General features: G+C 45.7%; 1 protein-coding gene across 1 annotated transcript; it reads left to right on the forward strand.

Moving 5' to 3' along the window:
• The first annotated feature begins 272 nt into the window (after window positions 1-272).
• LOC119433366 (holocytochrome c-type synthase) lies at window positions 273-21,239 on the forward strand. The gene is made up of 5 exons (XM_037700537.2): window positions 273-444; window positions 1,670-1,922; window positions 4,408-4,682; window positions 12,161-12,244; window positions 17,946-21,239. Exons 2-5 carry the CDS (start codon window positions 1,680-1,682, stop codon window positions 18,208-18,210), a joined length of 867 nt encoding a protein of 288 aa, XP_037556465.1. The 5' UTR covers window positions 273-444; window positions 1,670-1,679; the 3' UTR covers window positions 18,211-21,239.
• Window positions 21,240-24,761: the final 3,522 nt, after the last annotated feature.

Below are 24,761 nucleotides of genomic sequence, written 5' to 3' on the forward strand. Positions count from 1 at the left end.
GGTCGATTTGAAGCAAATCGGTGGACAAATGCGTATAAAACATGGCGTCAATTTTTTCTGCTTCAGCCCACAATATGAGGAAAATAACGTTAGTTGTCTAGTGAATAAAAAAATTGTCGCAAGTTTGCGCCTTCTCTGTAAAGGTAAAAAAGACGCTGGTAATTACAAATATCTGAGAAAAGCGCAAGAAAAAAAGGAAGTAATGTTAAATAATAGGCGTCTATTAACGTTAAGATTTTTTACGCTTCCGGTTCCGGTTTACGCTTCGCACATGTCCGCGCATGGCGAAGCAGTGCAGTGGAGAAAACGTGCTGCGCTAATCCTTCTTGGCAGTGCTTTTAGAAACAAATGTTACGCACGTTTAAGCACCTCTGACTTTCTGACGCCTCGTCTGGTATACTCCATACACTATATCTAGAAAAATAGAGTAGGAGACCGTCGTAGGTGAGCGGTTATATTTTTATACGCGTGCGTATTGCACAGCGCGTTCGAGTCGATGGTCTTGCAGTGTCGTCTTCACGAAAAGTCTCCTGTGCTTGCTTCTTGGGTGATCACTGAGATCCGTGCACCTTGGAAGCTGCAGCACAATATAATTAAACTGGTGCAGACTTGTCGAGTAGGCTAACCTAACGCCGTTCTTCTACCGCTCGTGACCGGCACTTCACCTTCACGGAGGCGGCTGCTTCGAGCCGCATTTCTCAAGGAGATTTTTTTTTTTCTTTTTTAACCACGTCGGAGATGTCCACAGTGGACGTTCTCTTGTTCTCCTAATCTTTCCCTCCCCTTTTCCCTTCCCGCAGTGTAGGGTAGCCAACCGGGCTCAGCCCTGGTTAACGTCCCTGCCCTTTCATTTATCATTTTCTCTCTCTCTTCATGTTTAATTAGTACGTGAGGTAATCATGTAGTAGTATGTGATCACTAAATTAGAGTTTTGGCGCGTTGGTATGGGAGAAAGAAGAGACATCGCTTTTATTTGCGTTCGCAGCCCAGGTTCGCAGGTTGATGTTGCTACTACGCAGCAAGCGTTCACGTCTCATTAATATTTATAAAATGTAAGGCAAGCGCAGTTTCCGCAGAATGCAGTTGAGTACCAACAGGCTGGTGAAAATTTTAAATTACCAAAGTACAAGAATTGGCCTAGGTCCACACTTTTTAAAGAAAAGCTCGGAAGAAAAAAAGAAAAAAGCATGCTTTGGACGCGGCTGGGGTAACTTTCACAGGGAGGGTACACATTGCTTTTGAATGCGGCTGCAGCAGTCATAAAAATAATAAAAATTAAAGGCCGGATCACTCATTTGAAGCTAGGCGCATGCTTTATCATATTTTAGCATTGACGGCTGTAGCAGGATATATCCGAATCAATTGCAACGTGCACAGTGATTTTTGACGAGAACCATGTGAGGGTTCTCATAAATCAATAGAATTAAGATGATGTCTGTTGCTCTAAGCATTCTTTATTTAGCTCTGTTATAGCATGTCACAAACACGGTTCCGTTGTGATTTTATCTGTGTAGTTTTCTGGACCCCGAAGTGCTGATGAAAGAAGTTTGTTGATAGACAGAAGGAAATGACGAAAAAATATATGTATAACTTGCCCCCTTGATGTGCTCTCCTTTGACGAGCGCTCCCCTTTTCTTATTGATGGATTCATTTGCTTGCCACTTGTCAGGTTTGCAACGATGGGCCTCACTGCATCGCACCCGAGAGAAGTAACTGGGCCTCTTGGGTCCGCCACCGTCCACACTCGCTCTGAATCACCTGAGCAGCCCCAGCCGTCGCCACCGTCCGAGTGCCCTATGCATGGCCTCTGCGATGAGATCACAGGCCAGTCGGCAAAGGACAAGCCACAGCAGCAGCCTTACCGGAGCGAGTGCCCAATGAATGCAGCAGCCTCAGGCGAAGACATCAACCCAGCCAACATGGTTGGTAGAAGCTTTTCAACAAGTGGTGGTGGTGTCATGCTGAAAAGTGGGCCGATCCTGGCGATGTGCAGAAAGGGTCCAAGCTCAATGGCACATACCAGGGACAAAAATGAAAGGGAGAAAGAAAGACAGATTGAAAGAGAAAGAAAGAAAATCATCATGAAGGTCAGATACACACGGCAAGCTTCGCTTATCCCCATTTTCTCGACAGAGGAAGGGCTGGTGTTTTTTTTTTTTTTTTGATTAATCAGGTTGCTGCCTGTGTGTATTTTTAAAGCCTTCTCTCTTCCATTTTTTTTTTTTTGATGGTTATGATTCTTTGCCCGATTATTGTCGCATATACATTGTCTTTTTTTTTACCTGTCACAATAGTATCTTACAGGCCTTCAGGAAGGCATTGGGAAGGGGGGGAATAATGGTTACATGAATGTAAAAAACAAGTGGTACTCAAAACAGAAAAAAAGGGCATCAGCATAACAAAAGCACTATTTGTACAATGCAATAGCACGCAATGTCAAAACAGTCAGTACAAAAATTTAATGAAAATGAGAACTAGAAGCAGAAAAAAGTACTCGCAGAAAGTCACTACCAAATCTTACATAATGATCACTGTATTACAGGGTAGGCGTACAAACAGGATAGTCATATCAAGTGGTGAATCGCCTTAATGCGAAGTGAGAAAAAGAAGTTATTGAGTCATTGCGCCGTGCAAGACACGCCTTGTACTCTATTCTTGAGTGTTCTTGCCAATTGGGTAGCGAAAATGAGTTGCTTGTGCAGCACGAATAGTGTTGCACATTCTCAAACATATATGAGCACCAGCGTTTACTCTGGGATGTATGGTGAGACATGCACAAATATCGGATAGACTTGACCTGTGAGTTTGATATTCGACAACTGATGACATTAGTGCCACCGCAGTGATTTAAGCTTCACTTGTCTTCCTGGGCTCAAGTTAGCCCCATAAAGAATTTTATTCTGAATTAATATTTTTGGCAGTGTTTGGTTACTCTCTGCCAATACAACAGCAATATGCTGAATTTCAGTTGACCAGCAGCAGCCAGGTTGATCAAATGAATTTGAGTCAGTGAGTGGACAGCCCTTTTAAATGGTACCCTGCTAACAGGCACAATTTCTCTTAGAGCAGCCCAGAACAGGGGGAATATTTCATCTGAAGATTCTATTATAAAGTTTATTTTGTTTAAGTTGGAAATATATTGTCTACCTTCAACCACGTAAGTTTTCAGAGAGCAGGATTCGAAAAATAGCAACATTTTTTAACATCCCACCCATCCGCCCTTGAACCACAAGATGCAGTGGATACTTCCCTGTAAATCCGCCACCTTGTTCACCTAAACTTCAAGCTGTTTAACAACTACCCGTCGTGGTTGCTCAGTGGTTATGGTGTTGGGCTGCTGAGCACGAGGTCGCGGAATCAAATTCTGGTCATGGCGGCCGCATTTCGATGGGGGCGACATGCAGAAGACACCCATGTACTTAGATTTAGGTGCACGTTAAAGAACCCCAGGTGGTCCAAATTAATCCGGAGCCCCCCCCCCCTGCGGCGTGCCTCATAATCAGATGGTTTTGGTGCCTCAAACCCCATAATTACAAAAAAAAAAAAGCTGTTTAACAACACTGCAAGGAAATTTAACTTTTTCACAGATGCTTTGCTGCGATAAAATTTCTGGTCGGCTCTACATTTTATTTACGAGAGGCGGCTGTATTTCTTTGGAACATTGAGGAAAACCTTGCAAGGAACTAGTTGCCATCAGTGATTGCAGCATTAACTACCGCTAACCATTAATGCTGATAGCTTTTATATTGCTCATGACTCTAATGAGAAGCATGTAAGTGAACATATGACTCTGGCCAACCTGGAAATTTGATAGCACGAAAAAGACTTGCAAAGGCAAAAACATCTACGTAATTGCCTGTGCTATAATTTTTAACAAAACAGCGATAAAGTATGAAACCTCCCCACAAATGTGACATGCAACTGGAAATTTTCAGAGGTAGCTCGGCAAAAGTAACAAACGTATACCAGCGCCCAAACATGTGGATGAGACAGACTCGTCATTGGCATTAATTGCCAAAAAAAATAAAAAATTGTAGCAGAGTAAGACTTGCCCACGACACTTAAGAGTTAGAGTCACTGCCTCTGCAGCACATAAACATTGCATGAGCTTACATGTTTCATAGGATGACATACATTAAAGACACTTACATGCATTGCATTTAATAAAAACACCCATGTGCTTGCGTTGTAGTGCACGTTAAAGAACCCCAGGTGGTCAAAATTAATCCGGAGCCCTCCACTACGGCGTGCCTCATAATCATAACTGGTTTTGGCACGTAAAACCCCAGAATCGATCAATTTGTAGCACTTAATTAACCGCTTCATGGTAGCTTCACTTCACACAGATTCCAACACGTGCGCTGGACCTGCGTAATTTCTTTTCCTTCGTTGTTTTTCTATTTACAGATGCCAAGCCCCAACCAGCAGCCAGCGGCGGACCAGCCATTCCCGCTGCCAACTGAGCGACAGCGGTCGCGCATCCCCAAGGCTGGCGCGGCGGAGGGCGAGACGTGGGAGTATCCATCGCAGCAGATGTTCTGGAACGCCATGCTGCGAAAGGGCTGGAGGTGGCGCGAGGCTGACCTGAAACCCGAGGACATGGCGCACATCATCCGCATCCACAACGCCAACAACGACCACGCCTGGGAGGAAGTCCTTAAGTGGGAGGCACTTCACGCTAAGTGAGTGCTAGGACACAGGCAACCCTTAAAGGCTGTCTGCAACAAAACTTCAATTTGGCGCAATTGGTTAGAAATGAGTAGTGTGTACCTCTGAAGCAATCTTGGCAAAGCCACAGGGTTGGCAATTGTGTAATTTTCTTTTTAGGAGCCTCTAAACAGAACCTTGGCTAATGACACGTGCATCTAATCATCTAATGTGTAGTGACCGTGACGCAAGTCCCAGCCCAGCCTCTGAGAGTTTTCAGCGCGCTGAGGGCAGCCACCTAATCTTGGAGGTCGGGCTGGGGAGTCGCACGTTCTACGTCATGCACCACTTTCGGCAAGCGGTTAATGGCGGCGTTTCTTTTGAAGCGAAGCTTTCTTTACCTCTTCCTTCGATTTCTCCGCTGCTGCTGCTGTCTGGCATGGCGCGTTGGGGAGTGGTTGAGAGCGTGTATAATGTACCTGGCCGAGGCACGGGAGAGGGGCCTATCAGACCTGACCAATGAGAGCTCCCTCGGCGTCGTCACAGTTCCCTCTGGAACTCCCTGGCCGTTGGCACAATGCTCTCTAGACGGCTGTAATTGCACGTGAACCCGCAACAGTCCAGAGAAAAGATAGATGGAATGGTAGAGAGGAGACAGAGAATGGGTAAAGGCAACATTGTTACAAAACGGGGGAATAACAACGCTTCCACTCTTCGCTCGTGGCATCTTGTATGCATCGGAAGGTCACGAGAGAAGGGAAAGGCGCCATCAGAAAGCATGGCTCATTTGGGGTCACAGAACAAAGGAAATGCTACCCCTACTAGACATGGCTAAAGTTTCTGACAAACTGAAAATTTTGAAATTAGAGGTACGGTACAGCACATTTCTGCTATTTTCTGAAAAATAAACACGGTGCAGCACCGGCAATGCGGAAAGCATGCAGACGTGAAGCCGCAAAGCACTGCAGCATCAAGACGAGCATACTGCAGCAAAGAAAAACTTCAGCCATCATGCAATGTGCAATATGAGGCAATGACACTGCTAACGTTTTCATAGACTACCAACAATGGCGTGCAACAACGTCTCGATCAAACAGGTCTCGCTCTGTATTCTGTGCACTACGTAGACAAATGCAAGTGTTGTGTGCTGGGTAACATCTAACACCACCTTACGACTGTCGTATGTCGTCAACGTCACTGCCAAATATTGTCAATCAAGGCAAACAGCACAGACAGATATGCTTACCTCGATTCCCACAGTGCGTGAGATCTGCGTAATGTTTTTCTCCTTCGGTTTTCATATCAAAGATGACCATTTTTGCTAGCTTTTCGTGACGCTTCTACTTGTTTCAAACTTAAAATTTTGCATGGAGGCTCCTTGATGTCTGCTCTAGTATCTTAATAAGCTTTTCACGCACCCCGAAATTTTCTTGTACTTGGACTTTAACCCATTCCAAGCCATAGGTGTGCTCAGCTCGTTAACAATACTTTTTTTTTAGTTTTTTTTTATAGTGTTATTAAGCCTCACTTTTGCAATAACTGGTTGGTATTTTACATGAACAAATGCTTAAAACACTGTGTACATTAATGAATTAATGTGTGCACTTTAATGTCTTGGACATTTGTGGTCATAATTCAACACGTCACCGAAAGGGTTATCCATGTTTGTGTCTGCTCCCTTCGATCTAGCTAGAGTGGAGGAAGTCTTTCTCCAGAGACTTTGAGGTTAAGGCGGGTCTGTGCTCCTTGTGTCAGTTGGGTCCGGTGCCTGCCCAACACCCTGAGACCCTCATGAGCTGTCTGAAGTGTTCTACTCCGGCTTCCACATTCACTATCTGTTGCGGCCCTGCCGAGGAACGAAAGCCTTATCACTTACGGTACAACAGAAAGACAGTAAACCTCGTCAACTTGTATTTGTAAAAACCCCAGAAAGGTTCGCGAAAATTAAGAGTTTCGAGGTAAGCGAATTCACAAAAATGTAAGCCCTTGGCCATGCGTAGACTACATAGAGTCTTTCCAAATAGGCACCAGTAGTTGCTAAATTTCTCTCAAAAGCTCTATATACCAGGAGCACTATTTTCGGTAGATTACTGTTGCGAGACATTGTGCAACTCGGCACCCGACACGTCGGGTGTCTACGGGCAACAGCGATACTCGCGCAGAGCCGGGCACACACGAAATCACAGCCAAGCAATCTAAACCCACACTTAACCGTCACAACTTACACGGAGTAGCGTGCGGATCCACACATATAGAAACGCAGAGCATGGTTAATAAGCAAACTGATGACGCTCCGCCCACACGTGAGCGTGCGTGTTGCTGAGGTCACGTGTGCCTTATCGCGCTGCTTCAGGGGTCAGAGCGACACTCTGCCTGCATTATCAATGAGATCGCAGCCGGACGTGAACAGTGGATGATAAGAGTGGCATAGAATGAAGTGGAATTCACGAATACCTTGCCGTCCTGTCACTTTTCGGAGATATTGCAGCTGTGCCCAAAGTGTGGAAACCTTTGGGTGGTGACTTTATCCCGACATATTTGCAGACGAGATTTCAAGATATCCAGAGTACGGCGCAAAAGCATTTTGAGATAAGAGGTGAAAAATACATGGGGTTTACACTGAGCCAGAAATAAATTTTGACGTAACCATTATTTTGAGATATCAGAGTTTGAGCTAATGAGGGTTTACTGCACAAAGTGCACTCGTGCACTGGTACTCGTCTCAAACCTTAGCCATTGTTAGACGGAACCGGGCCATGTCACAATTCAACCACTGCAAAGAGCACTTACTCATAAGTTGGGCTACAATGATTTCATAGTTCTGGTGCTTTGTCAGTGATATGGAATGTTTAACATATCCGAAGTTTCGCTAAGGTAAACTCCTATTCTCTTCTCAGTTCAGTAGAGGTGTGTGAATAGTAATTTTTTAGATCGAATACGAATGGAATAGTGCCAGAAAACAAATTGAAGCAAATAATTTTATAATAGTTTCCGAACAGACAGCTTGGGTTCATCCGCCGTGGTTGCTTAGTAGATTTGGTGTTGCACTGCTAAGCACGAGGTTAAGACTTAGAGATTGACTCCAACCAAATAAGGAAATTCACTAGCCTGACGTTTCGGAACCAATTCGGCTCCTTCTTCAGGTGGTATTCTTCGGAGGTGACGGTGTGCCGCTTTTAAAAGGTCCGTCGTAACAAAGGAGAGGAAAGGGGAGAGAGCGTAAGGTGCGGAGACACTTGGCAGGGCACCTGTTCTAGACAGACAAAATAGGTGGTGGGGTGGGGGGGGGGGGCTTCGGCATCGCTGGTCGGCTGGGTTGACCGATGCTGGGCGCCCTTTAGTCGCGGGAATGCGTTGACGAGTCAACGCATAAAAGCGGCACACCGCCACCTCCGAAGAATAACCCCCCCTGAAGAAGGAGCCGAATTGGTCCGAAACGTCGGGCTAGTAAATTTCCTTATTTGGTTGGAGTCAATCTCTAAGTCTTAATCAATTTTCCCAACCAGACAGGTAATTCTGTCGAAATGTTTAGCTTTAAGCACGAGGTTGCTGGATCGAATCCCAGATGCGGCGGCTGCATTTCGATGGGGGCGAAATGCAAAAATGCCCGTGTACCGTGCATTGGGTGCACGGTAAAGAGCCCCAGGTGGTCCAAAATGACCCACTACAGTGGGCCTCATAATCATATTGTGGTTTTGGCTCACACAAAACCCCAGAATTTAATTTGACAGCTTGGGCCATTGAGTATGTGCAACTGGACATGCGATACTCGGTATGCGAACATTTTTGGCCAGTCCTCCATGGCTGCATACCACTGGGTAGGTGCTTGGATAGACAAGAAGAGCAAGAGGCAAGAAGGAAAGGAATCTGCTACAGAGTAGCGAAAAAGTCACCATCAAAAGCAGGCAAGCCCACGGGGAAAGAAGTGATGAATGAGACCAAAGCGTGCATTGAGCGAGGAGCGTTGAGGTATACATAGAAGTGAAGAAAATGTCGGTAACAGAAAAAAATTGAAGAAGTCGGCTCCACAGAAGTGAATAATTTGGCACTACGGTGTGACGGGGGGCTATGTTGCTTGAATGCTAATCGCATTAACGTCAACATTTATCATGAGATGGATTCTGCTTGAATTGATTTGTTTGAGGAAACACAGATATAGTAGGGGCCTTGCTTTGCCATTCACGCTTTTGGCTAAACAGAAGCTAGCAGATGAGGGGGAATAAGTATTTACCGCTGTTACGACAGGAACATCAAGGGGTGCTCCTTGAGTTAGCATCAACATTAATTTCAACTGCCCGACAAAGGCCTCCCCAGTGGTCTCCGTTTGACAGCTACCCCTGTGTTGTGTCAGCTGATTTTATTCTGTGCCTACATACTTCATAATTTGATCACACCACCTTATCAACTTCCACCGTAGTTGACTGCACTTCCCTTCCCTCGGTACCCATTGTGTAACTCTTATCAGACCATCGGTTATCGGCCACAAGCATTACGTGGCCTGCCCAACTACATTTCCTCCCCTCAATCTCAACTAGAATGTCGGGTAACCTCGTTTGCTTTTTAATCTACACCATTGCCTTCCGGTCTCTCAACGTTAAGGCTACCCGTTTCCGCTTCATCGCTTGTTCGGTGGTCCTTAGCCTCTTCTCAAGCTTCTTTGTTATCCTCCAAGCATTTGCCCAGTAGAATGCAATGATTGTATAACAGTGAGCATATTAATTAATTAGTATTTCCATCCATCTAGTTCTAGGCCACCCGACAGCAGTGTATAGGTGATAATGCATATCTGAAGATGGTGTGTTTCTTATATTTGTTATTATATAGGCACCGGGTAGACATCGTAAGGTGCCAGCAGAGCTCTGGTGAACAGCTTCAGAAACGGCACCAGTAAGAGCAATGGCATGTGACGCAGACGATCGTACAAAGGCGAGAAGTGCACACATGGTGCTTCAAGTGATAAGGAACTACGATTTCCAAGGCCCGACGAACTGGCAAATGCATTTTTGTGCATCTGCTCTTGAGAAAGGTTGTCGCTAGTATGAAGCAGGTCAAAATTATGACATCGTCCAGTATAAAAGGGAAAACGAGTGCAAGTTCTGCTGCAAATGCACCCCACAAACAAAGCTCACCGCGGCAAGCTAGGACATGGAGCTAGATGGAACAGCTTCTCTATTTCTGCTCCTTCAGCAGTTTACTTTGCTGTGTACGTTAGCATGGCCATGTATATAATGTATGTACGTTACCCTCCTTATGTTTTTGCGCTGCTTCACCACTATTCCCATTATCTGCTTGTTTTCTTTGGTCTTTTTTGCTATGCTTCGTCAATTTTAGTGTCTTAGCAACTAGTTCAATCTTCAGTCTTGGTCTATACTATTACACAGCTTGACGTGGCGAGAACCATCTGCAGCGGACGGTGCACGTGTAGGGCCTTCATCGACAGCGAGAGCAAACGCTCTGCTGCGTTCGCGTTCACTGTTGGAGCAGAGCACACAGAGTCATGTACCAGCCACAGCCAGACCTGGGGAGTGCCTGGAAATAAAATATACCCAAAAGCAAAAAGACTGAGTCACTGAGAAGCGGCAAAATGACAGCTACAAATATCCGTGTGTTCACCTTCGGTGCCCGAGCTTCGGAGCCATCTGCAAAGGCGAACGCTCATGATTTACTTAGAACTTGAAGCTCTTGCAAATGAACGCCTCCTTTATTGATGTCAGAACAACTGAACAAAAGCAGAGCAGCGTTGGCACGGGCTGCATATATCCAGGCTTTCCGCCGCTCGAGCTGATGAGGCCGCAATGGAAACTGATGAAACTGTATGGCCTCCCCAACTTGGGCCATGTTTGTTCGAATAACTGTTTGTGGACCCAAAAACGGTAGCATGTGTGTTAAGACTTGGTTCCATGGCACATTTCGGCAATGCATAACAGAAGAAATGACGGAGCGCAATCAACCATTATAGCTGGCGGCGGTGCCCTGTCATGACATTGCATTACATTCGTACTGCTGCCGCATGAAGGTGCCACCGATCCAAACTCATTCGCTCCTGGCCCTTATATATTTGCTTCAAGGTACACATCTATTATGGTGCTCCTTGGCCATCCCTGGCCCTTGTGCCAATAAACCTCATATGTCATCATCATCATGTAATCTCTTATCTGTTTGTTTAGCCTTACAATTTCAGATCTACAGGCTATTGTGGAAGTGTGCAGACGTCTGCACTAGTCACCAGAATGTTACAGCTACGGTGCGTCCATGCCTCTTATCGCTGGCGCTTACCTGTAATGAGGTTGGACTCGCTAAATGTCATGGTTGCAGAAGGAAATGCTGTTGTGCAGGCCATTGTAGGTGGTTGCAGCCGACTACATGTACTTGTATATCTGTTTTCTAAGCATCACTGATACTATTCCAGTTCATGCACTTCTACCTTGCTGCAGTTCACATCCTCTGTAACCACAGAAATTTTGTAGCAGGAAGACTGTAGGTGTTCTAGCTTGTGCTTCTATTTCATGTTGAAGATTCTCTCCAGAAAGATTAAAGAATAATATAATTCAGAAACATACTGAAAAAAAAAAGGCGAAAGCTTGCACTAGGCCGCACAAAGCTCAAGACACAGCGAAGCTGGCTGATTGATTGTGTCTTGATGGCTTACATAGCATGTTGCCGCATGCGCAACACCACCGTCATGAGATATCTTTCCTGGGCTCGCAAGATGGACTCACGGCAAGTTCTTCACAGTCATACTTTGTCAAGCTCTGTAGAATCCGTGCACCGGCATTCTCTTCATGCATGCAGGCTCACTGCGCGTTGCATAGTGCAGATTGCAACACCGACACCGCGTTCCAATGCCGACAACGCATTCCAGCAGACCCGCTCCGTGAATGCGTCTCTCTCTCTCTTGCTCTCATTTTCTTTATCTCTTAGATTTAGGTGCACGTTAAAGAACCCCAGGTGGTCCAAATTTCCAGAGTCCCCCACTACGGCGTGCCTCATAATCAGAACTGGTTTTGGCACGTAAAACCCCATAATTAAATTTAATTAATTTTCTTTATCTCTCTCCCGAGCATAGCGTGCAAAACCTCTTCTTCACCTCGCAGAGCATTGGCACGAGCGCTTGCAAACGCGCCAGCTGTGGACGAAGATGACGCTCGAACGCAATCATATGGTTCGCATAAATGCATGTTCTGCAAGCGTGGTTGTATAGCGTAGTGGTCACAACGCTCGCCTTGGGACCGTGGGTATGCTGGTTCGAATCCTGCCTCGGCAAGAAAGTTTATTTCCTTTTATTTATTTCTTCGTTGCTGATGATGATAGTTTATTGATACGAACCACAAATTACGGCTGGCTTAAACAGCTTCGCTGTTAAAACACTTTGTACTTATATTTGGTCCGGGGCGATCAGCGTTCAACTTATACCCATATTTGTTTAGAAGTTTAATCTTACTAGCAGCTAGAATGAGCATTGTGCTTTCTTTGCATGATATGCATACTACATTGTGCTTATCTTTGATTGCAGGGAGTGCTGCACACCCCGACTCAAGAGGTTTGGAGGCAAGGCCACTGACTACTCACCTCGTGCTCGAATACGTAGCTGGCTTGGGTGAGTATGCTCTCATAGTTGATTGCATTGGACGGGGAACATGCGCAGTTTTCTTATTGTGAGAGCTATAGTAGGGACTATTGCGATAGCGATCACGTTATTGGTGCCGCCGCCCTGCTGTCCTAGCATCGACGGTGCACGTGCAGCCCGCACTTTGGAGGTTTAGAAGGCCTCCATAGATGCAAAGTGAGCGACTCCAAAAGGGACGAAGCCGTGTGGATGCGTTGTCGCGCTTTGCTCAATAACTTCTGTTGGAGCCAGGGCAGTATTATGGCTCCCGCTTCTGGCATGAGTGTTGTGTGCGCATAGTTTGAGGTTCTTGCTGAGCAGCTGTGCGCAAACCACACTGTGGGGCATACACTGGTCTGAGCAGAATGGAGAGCAAACATAGAGCTAAACCTACCTAGTCGTCTCATTGGGCACGGACAATTGTTGACGGTTTTCTGTTGGTCTCACCTCGCGTACCCTTGAGATGAGGCGCCTGTGACGTCGCTGCCAGCATTCATTGTAATGCCAGTGTTGTGACAAGCCTGGTATCTGCTGGACACTGTTGCTGCCGCACAGCAGCAGTTGTCGGACGTGCTGCATCGTACCATGTCAACTCCGCATATTGTTAGGACACCGTATAAGGAGTTACACTGGAACACTTTACCTTGCTATCACTTTCTCTGCTTCGCCTTCGGGCAAAAACTGCCATTTGCTTTTCGTCCATTTTAGCTGTTTATCACTGCTACGCCAGTCATTCAACATCAAGAAAATATAAATATTTTCCTTGACACCTAACAGAAGAGCTTTCAGCTGCAGTAATTCTAAAATCCATTAAACATTGGAAAATGTAATTCCTAATTGATTGTGTAGGGCTTATTTGTTACTTGAGCGCTGTACAGAAGGAAAATAATAGAATCTTGTTACAGATCTGCTTACTTCTTTTCTCGACAGCTTTTAATGTTAAATGTGTTGAAATTTGTATGATCTTTTACCCTGGAATAATTTTACTGCGTATCAATGCCTACTAGGAATCACAGTAACAATTTCGTATGCAAAACTGTGTGCTTTTAAAGGGTTGAGACACCAAACTTTGAGGCTATAAAAAGCCTGCTGTAGGCTTCTTCTGTATGCAAGGACACTCAATATGAAGTGTTCGACACATCAGACATTTAAAATATATTTTAATTCGCTTCCAAAGAGTGCCTAAATGCTCGTTCTCGTGATCGAGACCCATCGCTAGCGCGATTGACAGTGACGTCAATGTGTTGGAAGCGTAACAAAAGTTTTAGTGACACCATACCACATTAGAGTGACATACAATGAGTGGTGACCCACAGCACCGGGCAAGCCTAGAGATCTCGCCTCGTGTCTCGAGTGCAGTGAGCCGCATCAGACGCAGACGTAGAGTCAGAATCGGAGATGATGCAGCTAGCCATGACAACAGTCGTAGTGGTTTTGTTTGCCTGCGCTGGTACAGAACGTGTGTGTGACAGCCGACGATGCAACAGTGCGTGCGTCACAGCTTTGTGGGCCCACGTGACCAAGCTTCCTAGACAGTGACGTCACTGTTCAACTCGGTGCCCAGAAGCCGAAACCGAAAATTGTTCACTTAAATAATGTGATATTGTAGTGGGGAAGAGAGTCCGGAATCATTGAGAGTGAACGACAAAGTTCGGCAGACCGGAGAGCGCGAGACAGCGACCGATGCTCTTGAGCCAAGGCGTAGCCCTAGCTGTTTTGTAAATAAACCCCCTTATACTAGTTTAGTGGAGGTGCTGGGTATTCTCCCAGTCACCCAACCTGGAACTAAGAAGCCGTACCTTACCTCCAGCGTCAGCGATGCCGGAAGAAACCACCGTGCAAGGCCCCTCCCAGACTCAAGCCACCGTCTGTCCCAGCGTGCTGCCTCAGCATAACCCACCGATATTCAGCGGGACTGACGATCAAGACGTCGAGGACTGGTTGGCAAGCGCAGTCAACAAATGGGACGATGCGACTAGGCTGACCAATGTAATCTTTTACTTGACTGGCGTCGCCAGTCTCTGGTTCCGAAATCACGAAGCAGACCTTAATAACTGGGCGTCGTTCAAGACGTTTTCCGAAATCTTCGGCCGCCCGCGGTTCGCAAACTCCGCGCCGAACAGCGACTTCGTGAGCGCGCTCAACAATCTGGTGAGAACTTCTCCAGTTATATTGAAGACGGCGTCGACTTGTGTAAGCGTTTAAACCCATCGATGAACGAGGCGGATAAGATTAAGCAAATCCTCAAAGGAATAGCCGATAACGCATTTCAGATGTTATTGGCCAAAGACCCACAAACCGTCGCCGATGTTGTCAGGTTGTGCCAGAGTTTCGACGAATTGCGCAAGCAACACGCCCAAACTTGACGCCCTCTGGAACAGAACGACTCGATCGCGGCGTTGACTGTGGGCTACCAGGGGTGTGATCGCGCAAACAGCTCGCTTTTGCATTCCTTCGCTTGCCTTCTCGTGATCGGTTAGAGTTGTGATTGCGTCAGCGGCCGTCAGAGACAGCGGGGCGGTACCACAGCTTTCCCACTTTGTGACGTAGCAGTCAAACCGAACGTGCGGAAAGCGAGCTGTTTGCGCGATCGCACCCCAGAATGCACTGTTGATTCAGAACAAGCAGTTTGTACGTGAAGAGGCTGCCCGACAGCTCTCCAGTTTATCGAGCACGCCGGAGCCAGCCCAGGCACAAAATCTGGCCCCAGTGATACGCCAAGTTATACAGGAAGAGGTCACTGACTCTTTGCCTTTCGCTCGTTCACCACCTCTGGAGCCTGCGCCCTTTTCATACGCGCTAGTCGTCGCGGCCGGGTCGCCTCGTCAACCGACCTATTCTTCCGCGTTGGCACCCGTTCGGCCCCTACCAGTTGCGTTCAGCCGACCAGTCGCCGCGAATCCATGGCGCACTGCGGACCATCGTCCTATATGTTATTCTTGTGGTTATGCAGGACAGGTGGCACGCTTCTGTCGCCGTCGCCCTCCTGTTCCAATAGATGTCATGCGACTGTCTGCGTACGATCCTGGGTGCTTTGACGGCACGGCGCGGCTACCACAATCCTCTTCGCCCGAGCGCATGCCTTCAGCTACCCACTGATCTCTATCCCCCCGACGTCGCTCTCTGTCACCTATGCGCCGTCGACCCTGCCCTTCTGACGCGGAAAACTAAACGTCGCAGTTCCCGAGGCACGAACTGCGTCGTCGTCGAAAAATTACAGTCCTTGAATTTCTCCAGCAAACCTCTTAGATGTTATTGTGGATGGCTTTCGTACCCTTGCGCTTGTGGACACTGGTGCTGCCGTTTCAGTGATTGATATGAAACTTTACCGCTTGCTTCGCAAGGTTACCACGACGTAAACGGAATTATCCCTCCGTACCGCCAGCGCACACCGTATTCAGCCGTCAGCCGCCTGCACAGCCCGAGTCGTCATTCAAGATGTTGTTTATCCTATTGAGTTTCTTGTGCTACCGGCTTGTTGCATGATGTCATCCGGTTGGGATTTTCTCTCTCGCCATCATACTGTTATTGTCTGTGCTCATGCCGAGGTTGCGTTCTCTGCGTTGTGTTCCGCGTCGTCTGTACCTACAATGGAAAAGTTGTTAGTCGCTGTTGATACGAACATACCACCCAGTAGTACAGTCCTTGTCCCCGTGTCCTGTGCAGCTGTTCGTGAGTCCACAGTTCTCTTTACACCCTCCGAGACCGTTCAATACCACAGGAATCTCATGTTGCCCTTTGCCGTTCTCGACATGCCCAACGGCACTACATCCTTATTTGTTACGAATCCATTGCTGGTTCCCTCAAGCTTACTCCGTGGCGAGTGTATCGGCACTATTCAGGCATTTGACGTATCCTCCATCTTCTGCCTTGACGACGTGGACAACTTGCACCTTAGTGCCCTGACACCTTCTGCTAGTACGCCTGATCGCCCACCTTTAAGTATGCTCGGCTCCGCCATCGACGACAAACTTGCAAATTATTTACTGAGAATATATGAATCTTCGACTGTGTATCATGCTTCCTGGAGCAGTAAGAAACGTTTGAAACAAACAACGCGCAAGCCACAAATTTAATGTCTCAACCCCTTTAAGCATTTTCTTGAATGGTTTGCTATGGGGTGAAAATGGTTTATGATAGTTGTTTGTTATCCATGATGGTCTGGAATCTTGGTGTAGTAGAAAAGCTTGTAATGGAAAAGCAGCTTTGATGGAACCAAGAACATCTGTATAGCGTGGGCTTGTTTAGTTCAAACGAAAGTTGAAGCAAATAGTAATAGGGTTTAATAATTTCGAAGTGAACAGTTTTAAGAGTTGTGAGGCTTGCACAAAACTTTTGACTCAAAAACCAGATGTTGACCCATCTGAGGTAAAGAAAGGGTCCTTTATAGCAAAATGGAAAATTTCATCTCGGGTATCAGTTTATTTTCAAACTGCTGTTGCAATAATGCAAGTTCAACATTTTTTACAATGCCAGTAGCACAAAAAAAAATTGTTTAGAGACTTTTTGTTGTTTGTTCTACTCAAGCTTTTGTGATGTTGGTCAAGGCTGCAGGAGTGCTTCGCATTAGTGTGTCTTGTGGGGCTGCGAAGTGTGACCTTGACTGACCTTGACTGTGTGACATGGGTATCCTGGAATTCAATATATGGATGCAGCACGTATGTTCATACAGTCAAACACAAATGTTTACGCACCACGGGATCTGCAAAAAAGCTGAATATTTCCCAGCCTCTCAGTGCAGCCTGGTTATCGCATTTCCAGCCTCCGCTAGCATATGCAAACAATATTTTGACGTACATTTTTGCTGGTTGGGGTTATGGGCTGCTCGGAAATAATGCGTATTCTGAGATCCTGTGGTCCGTAAATTTTTGTGGTACAATGTACATGCATACATATGTACAGTGTCGGCCATTTTTGGGTTAAAAGCCTCGCTAGTATTCAAGAGCTCATAGCAGCTCATGTTTAGCAAAAAATACTGAAAAATATTCTTCCATTTGTCGATATCATCATTGTGTGTTGTATCTGGCATATTTCCTCCATGAAGTAGAAGAAACAGTTATGTCGGCTTGAATATTAATAACGCGTTTCCCCTGAAAGTGGATGACCCTGTACATACTTAAAATGGTAAATACATACCAACATTATGTGAATGCAATCACCAGTAACATAATATAATAGGTTTCTGCTGTATATTGTGAAATGTTGGAATGGTATAGTAGTCACTAAGTGAGCAGCTGTCTTTGCCATACTTGACGGCGATCTTGCTGCTTCCTTTCTGTCTGCCTCGATATGCATTGCCTTTCCCTTTGCCTTACAGTCCTTTCTGCACCATGCAGCACGGCAAGAGGGAGCCGTTAAAGCCTGCATTGGAAGTGAAAAAAAGATGTTTAGCGATACGGCAGCTGTTTTTACAATGCATAGCTTCTGAACTCTACTTAGACTTCACCTAATTTTTCACCATCTCTCCTCGTTGCTAAAAAAACTAGGCCTGGTTTTCTAGAATCACTAGTAGTGAAGTACATGATTATTCTTCAGTTAGGCAAGTCATCACCCAATGTGGCAGCTAGTCTGGAGACAAATGCAACTTATGAACTGCAGTTTTGTCTTCCCAGGCTTTAGTTGATGTTGTGGGTGAGCAGCTCTTCAGTCTTGATTTGCCAAACTGTATTAATGCGTCTCTTCTGTTCTGCAGGTACGAGCTTCCATTTGACAGGCACGACTGGATCGTCGACCGGTGTGGCAAAGAAGTCCGTTACGTCATTGACTACTACGACGGTGGGCCAGTGAACGCGGAGTCGAGCCGGTTTGCGCTCCTTGATGTTCGACCGGCTTTCGACTCCTTCGAGAACGTCTGGGACCGCATGAAGGTGGCATGGTGGCGATGGACGGTAGCAAGCAAGCAGGAATCCGGCTCCGAGGTGGTTGCAAGCCAACAAGATGCTGCGGCTAGCCAATAGGACTCACAGTGTAGAATCTTCAGCAATCTTTTGTAGGCACATATGTTGGAGGTAGGCGTGCATGTAGCTGTGGGTGTGCAGTGAAACTTCCACTTCCTAGGATTGCAACGTGTCATAATGAGCACGCCTACTTGAATTATGCGGTTGATATAGACGGCCATCAAGTGGACTTTATTGCACCTCCTATTGGTTTGTGCATCAGAGACTGGCATGGTCTAGTATTCACTGATGCATGCTATCTGGGTGCTGGTTATTCCACGAAAATCATGATCCGTGTCAAAAATTTTCCATGCCTTTTTCTATATTGTTTTTTATATGTCTAGCTGGTCTCCCTGGTTGGAGCACCCAAAGTGAGTCTTGTATTGGAAGCTGACCTTGTGAAATTCACTTTGCTGAAACGTGGAACAGGTGTGGTTGCCAGTTAGGATAATAAACAGGGCAGGATGGGTCAGCCATCTTGATGAAACTTACCGGTGTGAAATACCGGTGTAAATACCGGTGTACTTTCCGGTGAAGTCTGGGCTGCGACGCATCATGATTGAAAGACAAAGGACTGGTGGACAAGTGCTCGGACATAGAAGCAGGCAGGACATTTGCTCGCCTTGTGTGTTGCTCTAGCCGTGAACTGTTCTCCCGATGCTTAGGTTCAATGTTTAGGCTGTTGATGGCCATTTGGCCCGCCCTTTCTTCATGTATGCCTATTTGCTGTAGCACATTCTGCGTTGTTCTTACCAGAAACTTCACATTGCACTTGTATTTTCTTGCTGGCTGAGGTGTGATATGAGAGCTGCCTTGGAAGAATTCAGAGCGCAAGCCATCGCATATCATGTCTGAAACATTCATAAGCAGAAGACTTAGACAAACAAGAATAGGCATCTCCAGCTGGAAGGAGACCTTACACAGTCAGTGGGGCGCATGTGCATCGTACAAATGGACAGATGAATGCCATGTTATGGTCACAACATTAATCCCACAAATGCAAATTCAGTGGCATACGAGGAAACTCGAGTATGGCTGATAGTTTTCACCATACTTCTTGACATGTAATGCTTTCAGGGTCTTCCTTGGTTTTTTTTTTTTTTTTTTTTTTTCGGTATCACTACCTACTACCCACAGTTCTAACAACCCTAAATTGCTGCTCCCACCTGCAGTCACAATCATGCGTCACCAAATGTGCACCGTCAATCTCTTAAATTTTGTTTGCTCGCTTATTTGGTCTCTCATGCAACACGACTGGCTTATGCCACGTCACCAAGAAATTTGATACGCCACTTCTGCCTGATCTGCTTTGATTGGCATTAAACCACGAACTTGCGCTACAAGTTTTGTGAGAATATGAGCAGCTCCTGTCACAACGCTCAGGGCCTTAGAATAATGCGAAGCTGTTGCACCCGAGAGTAGGCGCCTGTGCTGAGTAGCAGCTACTACTGTGTGTTGTGTCGTGGTGCGCTTTCGGCATTGGGGCAGTCCCGAAGCAGGTGAAATGATTTGTGTCGAGGCATAACCAGTTTACTAACCATGAGTTATGTCAAGGCATAGCAGACAAGCAGAAAACTTTGAATAGCACGAATTGAGACGCAACGCAATGTTTGTGGATAGCAGCGACTTTTTCAGCAACACTGCTGCTGGAAAAGACTCTGCTATCTACAAACATTGTGTTGTGTCTTAATTCGTGCTATTCAACGTTTTCTGCTTGTCTGCTATGCCTTGACATAACTCATGGTTAGTAAACTGGTTATGTATCCTATAACAGTTAATCTTCGAGGCAAATTTTTCAAAGATGTGTACTGTACTCCCCTACCATGCTGTGTCCGCATGAGCGTTTTACGAGTATCAGAGTTCACAGGTTAGCAGGCAAGCAAAAGTTTTTTTGAGCATTGTGTTAAAGGAAAGAAAGGAAAATATTATCGCCACAAACACACGCACCTGAGTAGTTAAAAAGGAACATGCTGTAGATACACAATGGAATCTTGATACAATCGTCACGGGAACTGGAAAATAAAGCGTATCATCCGAAAATCGTATTATCCCAAAAAACGTGTTATGCATAATCGTATCAATGAGATTCCACTGTATACGTTTCATGACTACCGATAATTTTTTATCACATGACCCCAACAATTTTTATTCATTCGTTAAAGGTGCAGTGCATGCTTCCCCTTGTGTCTATTTCAACATGATCCGAAATTTCAAGGCTGAGTAGTGAAGCCGCAAAGGACATTTTAGTTCATCTCAACCTCCGTACTCCAAAAATGTTTGCATTTGTGTCTGCTTTAAATGGTGGTGCATTCCAAAGGTGGCATGCCCTACTGCAACGAAGGGTATGAAAAGATCATTGACCAAGAATGAGAGCCCACTTTCTTGTTTCCCCACCGTAAACACCTTTAGTACATCCTGTGAGTTTTACCTGGTGAACCCATTGTGCAAGAGCAATGAAGTGCATTGGCATTGTGCTCTTTGGCTCAAAGATCCCTTGTCTAGGTTCTTTGCGTTAAAGCTCGTTCATTGTTATTCTTTTTTTCTTGTGTGTGTGGTTCGCACCACCACAGCACCTAATCAGAGCCTGTTTAAGGTAGTGGAAATTGATAATTGCGGAAAGTTTGGCAAGATATTGTGTGCCACAACTAATCTCCTTGTGTGGCTTGTACTGAAGTTTACTCGAAATTGACGTCTTCTCAATTTTAACTTAGGAGGGTGTAGACATTTGGTATTGCAGTGATGGCTGCCGTACATGCGAAGCAATTGCACCAGCTTTGCTGTTTTCCTGGCCTCATCACGAAGTAGCTATTTTTTAACGAAGCACATCTCTCCACTTGCCACTTCTCCACCTAGCACCCCTAAATTTATCTATTGGCACCGTGATATTTTGTAATGTAAATTATGTTGCATCTCTTTAGGCTTGTGCTACACTGGTAAATGTTCATAATCTTTAATTCTGATGTGGTTCACTATTCGATAACTACTTCTAGTCAATCAGGAGTGTTCTTGCTCAATTCGGAAGCATTAAAGAAACAGTTGTGTTCACTCAATCCTGCCTCTTGTCTTCATATTGTTCGTATGCTTGTGCTGCTGCTCTCTGTATTTACAATGAAGTCCAACTTTGGTGGCCATGTCAGGAGGGCGTCTTCGGCTGGATATTTATGCTGCAATAGTGCTATGTGTAAAGCAGCAAGTATACCTTATTGCAAACCTAAGCAGCCTCTAACATGAATGTCAGAGCCCTTCCACCCTGTGAAGAGGTAACTCCAGCGAAGCTGGCGCTCTGGTGGGATTTGCTATGTTGGGGTTTAGCTATATTGAATTTGGCTATAAAATGGTAAACCGACCCCTTCGCTACGTACTCGGGAAAGAGGCTTCGGTGCCGGCACCAAGTAACACAGTGGGGTATTTTTTAACACTTAGACGATGGCTATACGATGCCCGGCTCTGAAAAAACTGGCTCGGCATCCACGGATGACAGCGTTCCTAGCGCGTTGTGGGCGATGGGACGTGTCAGCGTCCACGGGCGACGGCGTTCCTCAAGCTTTTCTACGACGTTCACCGACAAGAGTCTTTGACCAAAGCGTATATACAACCAACGCTAACTCCTCTAACACCCCACTCCTCCATTGACCTACTTTTTTCGTACACTGCCATTGGTCGGCGCGCGTCACACTCTCCCCCTCCAACGCGAGTATTGGACGGCGCGACTTACATCAACACCACTCCCTGTTCTTCTTTTCATCTGCACCCTCTTACGGCATTCTCACAGTGTTGAGCTCTTCTTTTCCTCTCCTCTCCTGCTAGGTCACGTGACTTTTTCTACACGTGGACACGATCTTGTGGAACCTAGCCCTTAACAGCTTCCCTGTAAAAAATGAAGCCCGTTCATTGCAGCCAGGGCCCGCACATTCTCGGCTATCTCTGAGTGGCTGTTACGATTTCACAGCATACTCTGTTTAATTGAAAAGACGCATCTGAGCAAAGGAAAGTCGGGCAGTCTCTTTTCGTAATTTAACGCTAGCTTTCCCGCAATACAGTTTGCAAAGCTAATGGTGATGTAATTTCTTTAATCAGTCTGTAGGAGCACAGTCTGCTTGACTTTTGACAAAGAAAATGTATACGCGATTCTCGTGCTGAAACCGTGTGCCAGAGACAAGGCCCAGCATGTGAACTTTGTCTTCATTTGAACCATGGCTGGGGCTGCCATTAGCTGGGCAAATATAAGCGCACTTCTGAATAATGACGTGTCGGCATCTCTCTCTTGAGAAACAATGCCCGGCACATGGACCTTTGAGCGAGACTGTACTCTCCAAGTGGCCTGCGCTGCTGCATTCATTGTGGTACACAAGTTGGAGCCATCATTTCTTTTATACCAACACTCTACAAGCTGCAAGCAGTTTACAAGCTACAAGCTGCAACACTCTACAAGCTGCCAGACAGTTTGGCTACGAAGTCGAAAACAAGCAGTGAGAAAACTATATATGATGTGATATACTGGATATGAAGGCATTCTTTCACACTAGATGCTTGTTTTTGTTTTTCGTAGTATCTGTAACAAGCATAACAATCAGGAGTAGCAAATAATGGTGAACTAATGTTAATGTGTTCCTACCTCACATACAAGTGCTTTCAAATTCAGGCAATAAGAAACTAAGAGAAGTCGAATGCTGCATTACAGAACTTTTTTTAGTGTAGCTGGACCGTTCTGTAGTGACCAGTCGAAGATTCTGCTAGACTGCTGCTGAATTTTTTGCTTGGTCGACAACAGTTCCTGACATACATGATACTGGCATTGGCAGGTGAGCTTGGCAGTCAGCCAGTTTTATTAGTACTTACTGTAGGGGGCCATATTATGTAACAATTATTTCAGTTACCATCGCATGGCATGACACCACTCCTTAGCTCTCGCCAGTATCAGCCACTCGCTGTGACGGTAGAGAAGAAATGAATAGGATTGAAGGAAAGTAATCTTTTGTATAATACAAAATGGAGAAAGTATTTAGTGCCAGCTGCCCAATGGAATGTTGAGAAATAATGGGACTGGTGTCTTAGCATGTTGATGTATGTACGTTTTAGTTTTTTCCTCTACAGCACAAGCCTCGCTATGTGAAGTCTGCAGTTGAGAACCTAACATTTTGCTGGTGTTATGCTAAAGCAGCTTTCAGTTTCATAGGAGGTCTGCAGTGGTTTTACAGTGGACTGTTGTCTTGGCTTCTGTCCTGTTTACTTTCCTTGCCTCGAAACCTGTCGTGCTTCACCTCTTGTAGGCTGCAAGATTCACCTTCTCGCCTTCTTCAAAGGAGTGCAGTGTCGCCCTTGCTTTGCAGTGCCACGTTACGCGAGGCATTCATAACCAAAACTGCAGTGAAAAAAGTTGATTGATACTAGCAGCTGTTGCGTGACTATGATGCCATGCTGCTGAAAGTTGTCTCTCTTCCAAGATTCTTTTCTATTCAGGCTGCTTTTGTAAGAGTTCATTTTAAGAGTTCAAATGCTACTGAATGAAATGAATAGACTGACCGACAGAAAGCTGAGCAAGTTCGTAGGGATTCACAGTATGAAAATGCAAGTGTACTAAATGTGGACTGCAAGAGAGGAGAGAGAGAGAGAGAAGTGACTTTATTTGCACCCGTCAAATAGATGACGGGGTAGAGGCTTCAGCCTAAACCCACACTCATCCTCCCTAACCATCGACCGGGATCCCTTGGGACGCGGCGGCGGTCAGGGCGAGACCGATGACTTGCAGTTGAGCATTTTCTTCTTCGTTGAGTAGCAAGGGCTCCCAGGATTCTCTACATCTATCTGGCTCATCAAAGTTAGGACAGATCCAAACCATGTGGACAAGTCCGCTATACCATCACAATGCCTACACCGAGGGCTATACACCGAGGGATGCCATTTGCTCAACAGTTGTGGGCAAGAAAAATGATAAGTACTGTTGCAATAAATGCGAAGCATTTCTTGGCGAACATTTGCCACTTTGAGAGTATCTATCTAGCCGCCTACGTCTTGGTGCTCTCATGGTCGTTTCGTTAACTTGGTATGTACCAAAATTAGCATCATATGACAAGAGTGTATGACGAACATAAATGATAGGTTATGACATGCGTGTCATGTAGGTCATGAAACAGCCGCCTGCGTCTTGGTGCTCTCATGGTCTTTCGTTAACTTGGTATGTACCAAAATTGGCATAGTATGACGAGTGTATGACGAACATAAATGATAGGTCATGCATGACATGTGGGTCATGTAGGTCATGAAACAGCTGTCTACGTTTTGGTGCTATCATGGTCGTTTTGTTAACTTGGTACACTCCCCGCACACTGCTTTGCATAACATCGATTCCCACAGGGCGTGGGATCTGCCGGCTTTTTTTTTGTGTGTGTGAAAAGCATTTGTGTTGTGCTTTCTGTTCTATATCGAATCCGTGTGCTGTATGCCTGTTTTTTCAAGTCATGAAAAGACCGAAGCACTCTGTTTTGCTTAAATTTTAATTGGAAATGCATAGGAAATCAGATTGGCTCTAGGATTTCCAGCTATCTTTTGACAGGCTCAAATGTGTTTTGCGA

The sequence above is a fragment of the Dermacentor silvarum genome, chromosome 11, assembly GCF_013339745.2.
Source record: "Dermacentor silvarum isolate Dsil-2018 chromosome 11, BIME_Dsil_1.4, whole genome shotgun sequence".
NCBI classification, from domain to species: Eukaryota; Metazoa; Arthropoda; class Arachnida; order Ixodida; family Ixodidae; genus Dermacentor; species Dermacentor silvarum.